Source organism: Sciurus vulgaris (genome assembly GCF_902686455.1).
Source record: "Sciurus vulgaris genome assembly, chromosome: 5".
NCBI classification, from domain to species: Eukaryota; Metazoa; Chordata; class Mammalia; order Rodentia; family Sciuridae; genus Sciurus; species Sciurus vulgaris.
The window spans coordinates 118,496,378-118,511,098 of NC_136465.1; the positions used below are offsets into that span (position 1 = coordinate 118,496,378).

At 48.9% G+C, this 14,721-nt stretch overlaps 1 protein-coding gene across 4 annotated transcripts in view; it reads left to right on the forward strand.

Moving 5' to 3' along the window:
* Nucleotides 1-7,279: 7,279 nt before the first annotated feature.
* GDF11 (growth differentiation factor 11) overlaps nt 7,280-14,721 on the forward strand; it is a 36,278-nt gene continuing 28,836 nt past the window's right edge. For 2 of the 4 annotated variants that reach the window (XM_079141314.1, XM_079141313.1), the window contains exons 1-2: nt 7,283-8,944; nt 14,124-14,521. In XM_079141314.1, the coding sequence (XP_078997440.1) occupies nt 8,500-8,944; nt 14,124-14,521 (843 nt within the window). In that variant the 5' untranslated portion in view covers nt 7,283-8,499. Of the gene's footprint in view, nt 8,945-14,123; nt 14,522-14,721 lie in introns of all 4 variants that reach the window. The other 2 variants (XM_079141315.1, XM_079141312.1) reach the window with 2 other exon arrangements.

Below are 14,721 nucleotides of genomic sequence, written 5' to 3' on the forward strand. Positions count from 1 at the left end.
ACAAAAAAAGGCGGGGGTGGATTTGATCCAAATGCTCAGTCGAAGAGTAGACAGGGTCTAGAGACTTCAGCACAGGAGGCTTGATCAAGTTCATGGCTTCCCTGCGCACCACCTCAGCGAGGATCCCATCTGCTTGTAGTTCTGGTCCAGGACCTGGCACAGAAGCATAGCAGTCTCCACCTGAGAGTCAAGAGTCTCACAACTAACATTTCTCCTGAAAGGAACATGGGGAAAATAAGAGGCAGTACTGGGGGCTGGGTGGCTATCTCAGGTCTGTTCCTTGGGATTGAAAGACCAAAGGCCTAGGCAGGGGCTGAGGGTCTTGGGGGAAAGCACTCACCCAGGCTATTTTCAAACCATTTGGATTCCTCCACAAGAATCTGGTCTCACAGCTCAGGGAACTAGGAGTGAGAAGAGGAAAGATTGGAATGGGGTTTGGACTTACTGGCACCCCTAGGCAGAACCCAGAGCCATTTGTCCTGCCTTTACATCTCTTATTTCTGGTTCCCATTCTTAGCCACACCCTTTGATTGTCCTCATGCCCTCACCAATGCTATTTCCCGCCTCCCACACACACACACACAAACACGTACACAAACACACACATGCATGCATAAATATACCACATCTCATCTGGCAACAACTTTGATCTGCTTTGCCTATACTCTCCTTACTTACCCGCTAGAGAATGAATTTCCTCCTATCGTTTCTGCCTCCAGTTGCCCTCTGCTTCTCTCCAGCTTCCCTTACCTGGAATCCAGGTCATGCATTCTAACCTCCTGGATCAGCCCATCTGCTGGAATTTTGATATCCCCAGAGAAGCAGACATTGTTCTGAGACCCCACCTTTTCTTTGACCAGGAGCTGGAATGTGGCACCTCCTGCTGGCAAGGCTAGGCAGTGCAGTCAGCTGTGACCATCACCTCCACCAGGGCCTTCAGTAAGGACCTCACCATTGACCTGAGAGGAAGCAATTAGTGAGAAAGACAGGGAAGAGGTAGGGAGACCTGAGAAGAGCAAAAGTGAAGATCTAGAGGTAGCTGAGGCAGGAGGATCGCAAGTTCAAAGCCAGCATCAGCAATTTAGTAAGGCCCTGAGCAACTTTGCAAAACCATCACAAAATAAAAAGTAAAAAGGTCTGGTGATGTAGCTCAGTGGTTAAGCACCCCGGGTTCAATCTCCAGTACCAAAAAATAAAGGAAAAAAAAAAAAAAAGAGGGGGCTGGGGAGATAGCTCAGTCGGTAGAGTGCTTGCCTCATAAGCACAAGGTCCTGGGTTCGATCCCCAGCACCCCCCCCAAAAAAAAGAAAGAAAAAAAAAAAAGAGTAAAGAGAGGAAGGTGTGTGCCTCCAGTGGAGTTAGAAAGCTGGCTCATTCCCTAAGATGATGAGGGAGACCAGGAGGTGGGGTGAGGGTTCCTCTGGGAGGCCAGAAGCAAAGGAAATCATGACCCCCAATGATTCTTGGAATTCTCCATTGGTATCAGATCTATACTACCATCACCACAGCTTCAAATGCAAACTCTCTGGTTCTCTTCTTTCAATCCCCAACTTCTCTTAGAGGACCTTGGGGTTAAAGAGGTTAACAGTGCTGCCAAGAGACTCAGGCAAGATAATTATAGGGTTTAGAGCCCAGTGTGGGAGAGGATGAGAGAACAATAATTACATAGTCAGAGGCCTGGGAAGGGTCCATTTCAACAACCCTATACAACCCCCAGCCCAGAAAAACCTCTCCACATTCCCAGAGGCACAAGCGGCCCTTAGGGAGGCCTCTACCCCTCACTCTGTGGCTACAGCTCAATCACCCAGCTCCTCCCTTCTTGAGAAAGTCCCCACATGCCAAGGAATGAGTTCACTAACCCCCAAAATAGGACCTTTAGGAACATAAAAAAAGGGAGAGGCAATTAAGATTGGGGATCCTCTCTGGGGAGGAGAGGAAATTTCCTACTCCCACCTGGTGCAGTGGCACATACAATGGAATCCCAGCAACTCAGAAGGCAGAAGGCTGAGGAGATCGAAAGTTCAGGGCCAGCCTCAGCAACTTAACAAGACCTGTCTCAAAAGAAATTTTAAAGGGGGCTGGGGATGTAGCTCAGTGGTAGAGCGTCCCTAGGTTCAAACCCCAGTACCAGAAAAGAGAGAGAGAAGTGGGAGGGAGGAAAGAAAGAAAGAGAAATCTAGTGCCCAGCTCCGATGGACAAGGCAGTCTGAGGTGGAGGTGGCCTACACCATAGGGATGCAGGATAGCAGAAGTCCCTCCTCCTTTAAAGGTTTCCCTATTCTGGCAGCAGCACCTCTAGTGGCTCAGGCTTCTCTGGCCTCTAACTCTGGTGATAGGCTCTCAGGAGCTGCATCAGCTTCCTAAGAATGTTCAGAAACCCTCTAAAGAGGATGAGGATGCACCAGCACAACTTTCCCTCCTCCAGGTCCTGAAACTTCACTCACTTCCCCAGCAACACCATCTCCTCCTCTAGCGACAGCTCACAACCTTCAAATCTAAATACCTCCCCTAGACCCCATCCCACATTTGCTATGAACAAGTCAGGACCTTAATGGAGGCAGGCCTGAAGGTTATCTGGGTAACACCAGGAGTAGGGCACCCCTAGGAAGGAGACTGTTGCCTAGGAGACCAGGACAGTGGGCTGGACTCCAAGCTATGGTTAGCATGTACTGGGATAACAAAGATGCTAAAGTGTACTGTCTACTAACTCCTTTTTCATAAAACCATCAGGGCCCCCTCTTCAGGACTGGGTCTGGGGCAGCTGGAGTTCTGAGCTCCTAAAAGAAACCTCCTAGGGGTTAGTTCCTTCAACTCGGGGGAATCCAACAGGACCAAACCTGAAGGAACTCAAGGAAAGAGGCAAGATCTATGAGGGGTTAGAAAAAGGACAAGGCATTATGATGTAGAACTCTTTGGGCTGGAGATGTAGCTCAGTAGTAGAGAGCGTGTCTAATATGCGTGAGCTCCTGGGTTCCATCCCCAGGGGCAGGGGGAGACACAATCTAAAATGAAAATCTGCAAAGCACAAATAAGAAAAACCCACGGTGATTTTAGTTCCACCTACAAGGAACGGGCATCCTAAACTCTACCACCAGATGGCAGTCTTGTCAACTTAGTGGATTACCTGTAGTCAGTGGGGAGAGAGCCAAGAGATGGAAATCATTTCTGTCTCACGAACTGTTCCTAATTTTAAGTCCCTGGTATTTGGCAGAAAACAGAAACCCCTCATGGATACCAACGTACAGTTTTCTCTCCCCCACCCAACTCTGACCAGTTCTACTTACCAAGGTTCATTCATTGTTGTATATAAAGCAACTAAGGAAAACTTTGGTGAAAAAGTTAATGCTCTCTCTGAGTTTCACAGTGTGATGGTTATTAATTGGGGTAAGCGTATTTAGCACATTTAGAATGATGTCATCATATATTTAATCCTTATAATCCTATTAAATAGGTGCAATATTTGTATCTTCATCTTACAAATAAGGAATCTTATTTAAAGACTTTTAAGAACTTTCAAAGCTGGGCACACACATACCTGTAATTTCAACTACTTGGGAAGCTGAGGCAGGAGGATCACAAGTTCAAGGCCAGCCTGGCAAATTAGTGAGACCATGTCTCAAAAACAAATACATAAAAAGGGATGGGGATGTAGTTCAAGGTAGAGTGCCCCTCACTGGAAGAGTACTAGAAATTATTGAAGTTCACACAGTCAGAAAAGGGGATCTGCTGGAACTGGAGCCCAGGCAGCCTTTTCGTCGTAGTCCAAAGGACACCTGTGTGTCATGCCTAAATCTCAACTATACTGAGAGCTAAGGAAAGAGTAAATTTGGCCAAGAGATTGTCCCCAGGAGGAGTTGGATGCTGGGTATCTACCCCTGGAACTCAAACATACTAAGCACACATTCTACCACTGAACTTCACCCCCAGCCAAGGAGTTGTTCTGTGAAGAAGAAAAACCTGTATGATTCAAGAGTGTAAGAAGAATGGAATACTACTTCCAGGTAACTAACCTAGGTGGTTGCCATTCACTAAATAAAAAACTGCAGGTGAGCCAGGTGCAATGACATGTCTGTAATCTCAGTGGCTCAGGAGGTTGAAGCAGAAGGATCACAAGTTCAAAGCCAGCCTCAGGAACCTAGGGAGACCCTGTTTCAAACTAAAAAACAAAAAAGGGCTGAGGATGTAGTTCAGTGGTTAAGCTCCCCTGGATTCAATCACTGGTACCAAAACAAAACAAAACAAAACCACAGGTGGGTCACATGTTAGGGAAAAGAAGGAGTTTCCCAACTATGGTGTTTGAGGTGCCTTGGGTCATCCAGATGGACATATTCAGGAGGCATCTATCTGTCCTGCAGTTTGGGCTGATACTGTTTACTTATTGTCTTGTCTGGACTATCTGTTCCCTGAGTCTTATCTTTGCATATCATTTCTCTTTACATTTGCATTATACTCATGTTTGGTGAGGAAGTAAAATTTGGGCTGTCTTCTTATTTATTTAATCATTTTCGAAATACTGGGACTCAAATCCAGGGCTCACACATGCTAGGCAAGCACTCTATCACTGAGCTACACCCCCAGCCCATGTGCTACCTTCTTTAAAGGAGCAGAAGGAGGTTATATCGCCTCTCCTTTCAAGGTGTTTACAAATTTGTTGAGGGTGTAACATCATACATTTTGGATGATGGAACATACCAGAATAGGTGGTAAAGACTTTGGGAGATCAGAAAGAAAAGAAAAAGAATCATTAATGAGAAAAAAAGTCAGGCACAATGGCACATACCTATAATCCCAGCTACTCTACTCATGAAGCAGAGGCAGGAGGATTACAAGTTTGAGGCCAGTCTGGGTAACTCGGCAAGACACTGTTTCAAAATATCAATTTTTTAACCATCTTGGTGGCACATGCCTGTAATCCAAGTGATTCAGGAGGCTTAAGCAGAAAGATCACAAGTTCAAGGCCAGCCTCAGCAACTTAGCAAGACCCTCAGCAATTTAGTGAGACCCTGTGTAAAAATAAAAAGGACTGGGGATATAGTTCAGTGGTAAAGCACCTCTGAGCATAATCACCAGTTTTAACATACATATAATTATATATATATATGTGTGTATATATATATATATATATATATATATATATATATAATTTTTTAAAGGAATAAGGCTATAGCTCCATGGTAGAGCACTTGCCTAGCATGTTTTAGGCCATGGGTTCAATGCCCCATACCACATACATACAAACACACACAGACACACACACACACAAAGTACATGAATACCTCTATTGACTACTCTATAATCCTCACAACCAGTTGAGGGTAGGTATTGTGATCCCCAAATTATAGGTAAAAAAATAAAATAAAATAAAAAATAAACAAAATTCTGAGATACCCATATCTTGGTCCAAGGCAATGGAAGAAACCAGCTGTTTAAATTTTTTGTCCATTCCCTTGTTGTCTCCATTCCTGCTCCCCATGGGAATGGATCATCTATTAAAAACTCCTTGGCATGGGGCGAGGTGGCACAAGCCTGTAATTCTAGCAGCTCTGGAGGATGAGGCAGGAGAATTGTGAGTTCAAAACCCAGCCTTAGCAAAAGTGAGGCACTAAGGAACTCAGTGAGACCCTGTCTCTAAATAAAATACAAAATAGAGCTGGGGATGTGGCTCAGTGGTTGAGTGCCCTGAGTTCAATCCCCAGTACGTACGTACATACATACATACATATATACGTAAAAGTTCCTTGGGTTGTTTTTTTCTAGCCCCTCCCCTCACACCTGAACCCTCAGTTTCTTCCTTATTCCACTCCAGTTCCCCAACCAACTTTGCTCTTATGCTTATACAAAGTCAACTTTAAAATATTTTATTGGGCTCAAATTAAAAAAAAAAAAAACAAAAAAAACCCCTCTGCTTGGTCTGAGCAGCTCAATAATGAAATTCATATATTTACTCAACAAACCTGGAGAAGTGCCTGTAATCCCAGCACCTTAGGAGGCTGAAGCAGGAGGATTGCAAGTTCAAAAGCCAGCCTCAGCAATTTAGCAAAGTCATGAACATTGAGCAAGACCCAGTCTCAAAATTTAAAAAAATCAAAAGGGCTGGGGATGTAGCTCAATGGTAAAGTAGCCCTGAGTTCAGTTGCCACTGCCATAAAAACAAGAAAGAACAGAAACAAGGCTGGAGCTGGATGTTGTGGTGGCACACGTCTGCAACCCCAGCTACACAAGAGGCTGCAGCAGAAAGATGGCAAGTTAGAGTTCAGCCTGGGAAACTTTTTTTTTTTCCTCAAAAGAGAAGGAGGAAAAAGAGGAGGGGGAGGAGGAGGAAATGATAGCAGCAGCTTGGAGAAACTAAGTTCTGGGAAGAGGCATCCAGCATCAGAAGTTAAGCACCTTTAAAGAATTTTATCACTGGGCATTCTTTCACTCTGCGTTCTGGCTTTATCCGTGGTCATACATGAAGTTTCTCCCTTTGTAACTTGCTGCCTACAACTCAGACATCTGACAGTAGACTTTTCTCCTATCTTCACCCTTGCAACTTTGAGCCCCTTCTCGGGCGTCTGAGATCCTGCAGGTCCAATGGCATAGCTAGAAATCTGTAGGTCCAGATTTCTCTTCAAAGCCTAGTGGCCTTCAGCCCTCCCTCCTCCAGCTCCTGCCTCCAGGGACCCAGGTCCAACTTTCCAGTTTTGCTGACTCCCTTTGCTCTGTTAAACCCCAGCTGTACTTGTTCCTCTTATCAGTGTCCCACCACTTTCCCAACTTCTCTGGTTGTCCCTTTCCTAATCTCCCTGATCCCTCTAATAAATCAGCTTCCTTCATGGCTCTCCCAACCCTGCCATAGTAGAGATTGAAACCAAGGTACTATGTCACTGGGCTACATCCCGAGGTCTTTTTATTTTTTTAGTTTGAAACAGAGTCCCACTAAATTCCCCGGGCTGGCCTTAAACTTACCTCCTGCTTCAGCCTCCCCCAACTAGCTGGGTTTAAAGGTGAGTGCCACAATGCCCAGCCCTCCATGGTTTTTTGGTTGTTGTTTGGGTGGGATGGGGGATACCGGAAATACCGGGTATTGAACTCAAGGTCTTATACTTGGTGGGCAAGTCCTCTACCAGTGAGCCACACCTCCATTCTCCCTTAAAAAAACAAAAAACAAAAAACAAAAAAAAAAAAAACCTTTATTCTGAGACGGGTTTTATTAAATTACACAGGTTGGCTTCAAATTTGCATCTTCCTGCTTCAACCTCCTGAGTAGCACTGGATAACAGGTGTACCACCCTGCCTGCTACTGCCTGTTCCCTCATTATTTTGTTCTTCATTTTGTGTTAATTTATTTATTAGTTTATTAATCATTTTGGGAGGTACTTGGGATTGAACCCAGAGTGCTCTACCACTGAGCTAAGTCCCTAGCCCTTTAATTTTTTTTGTTTTGAGACAGGGTCTTGCTAAATTTGCCCAGGCTGGCCTCAAACTTGCAATTCTCCTGTCTCAGTGTCACTAGTGGCCAGGATTGCAGGTGTGTAACCACCAAGCCTGGCTCCCCATGTCTTCTTTAAACATCTTCTTTGGCTACCTTTGGTAGCTGGGGCTCTTTTGAACTCAAGTTCTTCACCTATTCCCCCTGGGGCTCTCTGTGCTCCTACCAGGGTTGACTCTTATGGCTACCACACTTTCGCTAAGGAGTCTGCTTTTGCCCTGATCTTCTGGTTTGCTCCTCAGGGGCTCCCTTGGTATCTCCCAGTCTATGGCCCTCTCTCTTTGTCTTTCCTAGGTTACTGGTCTCTGCCCTATCAGTTTCTCTGCCCTGTTCCCATCTCTACGTTCCCTCATCTTTCCTGGCCTGCTCTGTAGACCTCAGTCTTCTCTTGTCCGGCCTCACCTCTCTCTGGACATCTTTATTTCTGACTCTCTCCACCCTAACTCTACCCCTTCTCTTATTCTCCCTAGCTAAGTCTCACCTCTGTATCCTGCCCCCTCCGACTCTTCTTTTCCCTCCTTTGTCTCTCCCTCTGTCTCCTCTTCCTATCTCTCTAGATTTGGCTCTTCTGCCCTTATCTCTCGGTCTCTCCTTGGTCTCTCTGACTCTGACTTTCCCTCTATACCTACCCCCTCCCCCTCTTCTGTCTCTTCACCTTTCTCTGGGCCCTTGCTCCCTCGCTCCCTCCCTCTCTCTTTTCCTCCGCTCTCTCCGGCTCCCTCTCTCGCCTCGGATGACAGCGCTACCTCTTTTGTTGGCTCCGCAGCCAATCGCGGCCGCTGACGACACGGGGGCCGGGGCTATAAAGGGCCTGGCCCGGGCTCGGGCCCCCCCAGCCGCCCGCCCCGGCCGCTCGCCCGCCCCGCCCGCGCGCCCGCCGCCCCCGGCCCCCCCGGCCCCCCCTCGGCCGGGCAGCCCCCAATCCCGCGCCGCCCGGACCCCCTCCTCCTCCCTCCCTCTTCCCTCCGCCCCCTCCCTGCGGGACTCCGGCGTCCCCGCCCCCCAGTCCTCCTCCCCTCCCCTCCAGCATGGTGCTCGCGGCCCCGCTGCTGCTGGGCTTCCTGCTCCTCGCCCTGGAGCTGCGGCCCCGGGGGGAGGCGGCCGAGGGCCCCGCGGCGGCGGCGGCGGCGGCGGCGGCGGCGGCGGCGGCCGGGGCCGGGGGGGAGCGTTCCAGTCGGCCGGCCCCGTCCGTGGCGCCCGAGCCGGACGGCTGCCCCGTGTGCGTGTGGCGGCAGCATAGCCGCGAGCTGCGCCTGGAGAGCATCAAGTCGCAAATCCTAAGCAAACTGCGGCTCAAGGAGGCGCCCAACATCAGCCGCGAGGTGGTGAAGCAGCTGCTGCCCAAGGCGCCGCCGCTGCAGCAGATCCTGGACCTACATGACTTCCAGGGCGACGCGCTGCAGCCCGAGGACTTCCTGGAGGAAGACGAGTACCACGCCACCACCGAGACCGTCATTAGCATGGCCCAGGAGAGTAAGTGGGCTTCGGGGCTCGAGCGGTATGTTGCTGCCTCGGCTCTGGGAAGGGCGCCTCTGGCTTCCAAGCCGGGCGCTCCCGGCTGCCTCGGCCCAGAAGCTTTTTCTGCGAAAACTTGATGGATTGGGGAACCGAGGCTATTCCACAGAACTTTTTCGAGCGGTGAATCTGGGCAGCGGAGTTGTGTGCAGGCCCTATTCCTGGAGGTGGGAGGGGGCAATCGGGACGGGTTGCAAGATACTGCCTCCCGCCCCCAGGGTACGAGAAAGACCCACGTTAAAGGAGTCGGGGGTGGGGGGAAGCTGGGACCCGCAGCTTTGGGGACAGGGCAGATATTGTGTCCTAATGGGCCACGGGGAGGTGATGACTAGAGAACAGAATCGGGAGGCTCGGGGCTGGGCCGCAGTGCTCTCTGTCTTCCCATCGTCCTGGCACCAACTCCCCCGCCCCATGCTCCGCAACGCGCCCACCAGGCTGCAGAGAACCGAGTGCCCCTCTCTGCCCCAGGAATAGGATCTCAGAACCCTGTGTTCCTCCTGGCAGCCCAGCTGGCACCCTTTCCATCCTGAGCCGTGTCTCACACTGGGTATCCCAAGGGGCCAGAAAAGCTGTGCCTTCTTGGTACCGACCGATCTCAGATAACTCCATTGCGCTGGGAGCTTAAGGACAACCATTTGGTTACTTCAACCTAAGTGTTCTGCCCCTTGTTCACTGGCCCCATGGCAACTGGACTTAAGAGAGAGGAAGACCCAGGGAGAATGAGATAGAACTGGATGAGTGTTAGGGGAGACCCAGGCATCCGAGTCCCTGGCCAAAGGAAGATGAACACGTTAATAGACATGAGCTGCTTTGAAATTTTATGGCCTGGAAAATCCAGGCCAATACTGCTACCCCCAACTCTATCTCTCCCTAGGGTCAGGTGACTCCCTCTGCCCCTCCCCCCTGGGTCTCACCCTACTCTTCAACTCCAGGGAACCAGGCCCTCCCTTATTCCCTAGTAGCTTGGCAAGGTCCCCCCACCCCCAGTTTGGTTTATGGCTCTGAACAGAAGAGGGGGGAGACTGGTTTATTGGCAGATGGGTCATAAAAAGCTGGGGGCTGAGGGGAGTCCTAGTGGCCCACACCTATAGGAGAGGCACAGGAACCCAGGTGTGCATCTGGGAGGCTTCATACCTGGTAATGCCAAATGCATGTCTGTGGAACTCAACTCCACAGTACTTAATCAAGACTGTAAAGAAAACCAGGAAACTAACTGGATGTGTGTGTGTGTGTGTGTGTGTGTGTGTGTGTGTGTGCACGCGCCCGCGCCGCGCACATGGGTGCACAGGGTATCGCACCAAGAAGTGGAGATCTGATCTTCAGTTCCTCAGTCTCCCTTCTGTTCTTAAGACTTCTGCTTATAGGGCTGGGGTTGTGGTTCAGTCGTAGAGCACTTGCCTAGCATGTGTGAGGCACTGGGTTCAATTCTCAGCACCACATATAAACAAATGAATAAAATAAAGGTTCATAAACAACTAAAAAAAATTAAAAAAAAAAAGACTTCTGCTTATGGAAGCTAGGGTCAGTCTGAGATTGACCCAGGGCAGGGGTGGGGGTGGGGATTCAAGGAAACAGTTGTAGAGGAATTCTGATCAAGAGTTTGTTGGAAGAAGATGAAGGGTGCAGAGGGAAAAGATGCTCTCATCTGTGTGGTATAGTGTGTGAGAATTTCCAGGATGGGTGACACGGCCATGGACTTCCCCTTGCTCCACACTCTGCCTAGCATTCCTTAGCTATAGGCCTGAGCTCAGAATTAGCTCTGGTAATGGGGATGCAGGAAGTGAAGGGACCCTGTATGCATGAATTGGGCAATGCAGGTTAAGACTGAAGGGGGCACCAGCAGTTGGGGTCTCACCCAACTTTCACTCTTGTGCCACCAACCCAGCACTTGGGTAACTAGGGAACTGGGTCTCCAGCCAGGTATTGTACGTCCCCTTTAAGAGCCTAGCTGAGCTCTTAAGAGAGGGAGGGGGAGTGGAGGGGAGGGGGGCAGGGAGAGAGGGGAAAAGGAAAAAGAGACTTTTATAGTCTAATCCCCAGGGACCCGCTTTAATAAGAGACTTGTGCTCTGCTAATCGGGGGAGGTGTTTGTCAGCAGAGATGGCCTCTGCTCCCCTCCCCCTGTCTCCCCTCCCCCAGCCTTCAACCCTGGACCCCAGCCCCCACCTCGCCTAGACTGCTTTGCTTGCCCTAGTTCCCTCTACCCTCTCAGGCTCTCCCACCCCAGCCTTCATCCTGGGAACCCAGCCCCCTGCCCTTATGGGAGCCAAGCCCAGCCCCTCAGTTTCTCTCTCCTCCCCATACTGAGAGGCCCCTGCCCTCTCAGCCCAACCTCCTGCCCCTAGGCCTTCTAGCCTGGGTTGGGAAAGGGTGTGTAGTTGGGGGTGGAAAGGGGAGGCAGTAAGTAGGAAGGGGGGTTGGGCTTTTGCTGAAAATAGTGCAATGACCTCTCTCCCCCAGCAGCACCGCCTACTAAACCTGACCTGCTGCCTACCACCAACCAGATCAATCCAACACATATGTGGCCCCCTCCCCTCCCCACTAGAGCTGTGTTGGGGACTCTCTCAAGCCCTGTTCCTCTGTAGCTCTACCTGCTTATTCTTTGTTCCTCCCTCTCTCTCTACCTTTTCTGTCCTCTTATCTTTACCCCACCAGGTTTAGTTTCCTCCCACCTCTAGCTTTTTAACCCCCACCCACTCCTTTCTACTCAACCCTGGTGTTCTCTAACTCCCAAACTTATTTCTTCTTCTCTCACCAAGATCTTTCTACTATCTCCATTTCTCTTCTTATATCTATTAACTTGACTTCATTCCTGGCTCTTCTTGATTCTTAATTCCCTCACCTTCTCCAGTCTTTCCCCTGACTCTTTACCCTTCCCTTTACTTTCTAACTATGTCCTGTTCTCTAATAGCACTGACTGTCCCCCATCCACTGGGAGAGAAGTGTATGAGGATTCCCTGGCGTGGGGAATCCTTACCTGAAGGAACTAAAGGCTCTGATGCCCAGTCCCTCATCTTCAAATCCTGGGTCAGCTATTGTAGTAGGGTATGTTTAGAGCTTAGAAAACCAAATATTTATTGAGAAGTTACTACTATTTTCACATTCTTTAATGCTCAGCACCTCTATGAATCCAGAATCATTAGTATCATACCAAGAAGTCTTATAGGGAAGGTCAGATGAGGAGTCCAAGCAGTGGTTAAACCCACTTCAGTTCTGTAACCAAAAGATAGTTTAGGAAGAACTCTCAAGCACTTGCCTGTGAAGCTGAAAATTGGGAGTTTCATTCAGCCTGTATGTATTGAATACCGTTTGGTACTATAAGAAGCACTAAAGCTCCAATGGTGAGCAAAATACATGAGTATCTAATAGCGAGAAATAGACATTTCCTATGCCTAAATTGGGCATAATATGCCATTTGGATTATTGCTTGTCATTCCAGAGCTCACCAGTAGCTTCCCTGCCTCAGCTACTTTCCTAATCTCTGAATTTCCACTCTATTATATCATCATTGAAGTGAAGCACCAGCCAGTAGGATAAATGGGAGGACTACCAGAGCACTGCACCTCGGAGAACCAAGGGAAAAGATGCTGCAGAGGACTTTGTGTATTATGTCCTGAAATATGAAGATTATTAAGGACTTTCCTCCCTATCCCATTCAGAAGGTCCTCCCTCTCCTGGAGTTGGGTGGGATAGTGTTGATGAATGTTAAGTTCTTCATGACTACACAGAATGTGAGACCTGGGCATGATACCTAAGGGCCTACCTGAAGTTCTTCACCATAGCAATATGGACTTGGCAAAGCTCATTCCAGAATCATCCTATCTGCAGTGAGAATGGAATTCTTGTCCAGAGAGACATGATTGAGGGCATTCCCAAACTAAGAGATTAGGAAAGGGAATTGGGAGAAGCTGGGAGCAGAGAGATATATTGAGCATCATCCTTAATCTCCAAGGTTTGATTTATGGTCCAGAACAAGGGAAAAAGGGTCAAGATATAAAGATGGGATGTTGAACCTTTGTAGACTTACTGGCACTGGACCAAAAAACCAAAGGAAACTCAAGGGAGAAAAAGCTATTGATGAGAATTTTGTTTGTGGTGCTAGGGATTGAACCCAGGGTCTCCTACATGCTGGGCACTTGCTCTACCACTGAGCCCTTTCACTGGGATTACAGCAGTGCGGCGCCACTGTACCCAGCGCTAAATTTTGAGACAGTCTTGCTAAGTTGCTAAGGCTGGTCTTAGACTTGTGATCCTCCTAACTCAGCCTCCTTGAACAACTGGTATTATAGGCGTGTACCAACTGTACCCTGCTGATTATAGTTGATTTGGTGTGTTGAATTATTATTTCTGATGCTTTGGGCAAATAGGAAGAAATACATTTTTTCCTTCCTCAAAAGCTGAGGCAGTTGTGGTGGTGGTGATAAGAAAGCAGCTAAGGAAACTTTTTAGGGGAGAAGGAATAGGAGGAGTTAGATGCATAAGATGTGCTTGGATAGTTCCTTTCTGGTGGATTTGCTACTGGGAATGACACAGCCTAGATCTGAATTCTGGTATATTTTTAAGTTAAATTTAGCCTACATTCTCTCTCTGGACCCTGAGTTATATTCTCTGAGGCCACCTTCTTTCACCTTTTCTTTTTTTTTTTTTTTTTTTTTTTTGCCGGGGGGATACTAGTTTCTACCTGCCCATTAGACAGATCAGCAGAAATGGGGCAAGGTGACCTAAGGATAGCAGGTGTGTGGTAAGAGGTATGGCTTCTATGAGGAGATTAAAGATTCAGAAAAAGCTGGAGCTTTACATTCTAGGAATGGTTGGAGGAAGGGAAGGATGTAGATGAAGGAAGAATTACCCACTATCTCTGCAGGTTATCTGGTAGGGGGGAACCTATGCATTAGGGTAAGTAAACGGATTAGGGAATTGGTACAGAGCAGTAAGCCCTGACAGCCCTCATCCAAAGTGAGGAGGCACTGTTTTCAGTACTAGAGACCCCATACAGATCGTCCACAAGATAGGCACAGGAGAGAAACAAAGCTGGAAAACTCAGGCTGAGGAGTCCAAACTGCCAATGCCACCCAGGACTGCTGATCCTTTCCACAAATACCCTTTGCTGATGTTGTGCTCCCTTCTCTCTTATCAGCGGATCCTGCAGTGCAGACAGATGGCAGTCCTCTCTGTTGCCATTTCCACTTCAGCCCCAAGGTGATGTTCACAAAGGTACTGAAGGCACAGCTGTGGGTGTACCTTCGGCCTGTGCCCCGCCCAGCCACAGTCTACCTGCAGATTTTGCGACTGAAACCCCTAACTGGGGAAGGGACCGCAGGGGGAGGGGGTGGAGGCCGCCGTCACATCCGTATCCGTTCACTCAAGATTGAGCTGCACTCGCGCTCCGGCCACTGGCAGAGCATCGACTTCAAGCAAGTGCTACACAGCTGGTTCCGCCAGCCACAGAGCAACTGGGGCATCGAGATCAACGCCTTTGATCCCAGTGGCACAGACCTGGCTGTCACCTCCCTGGGGCCAGGAGCCGAGGGGCTGGTGAGCAGGGGGCCTGAAGTGGTGGTGGACATGTGTAACCTGGCCCTGAGGAGGTGGGGATATTAGAAAAAGTAGACTAGGAATGTGAAGGGAGGTGGAGATCAGTGTTATTTCTCAGGCCAGGAGCTGATTCTAGAGGAGCTGGAGGGTGGGGTGGCAACTATCACTTTTCAGGGAGCCAAGCCAGGCAACAGCTGAAA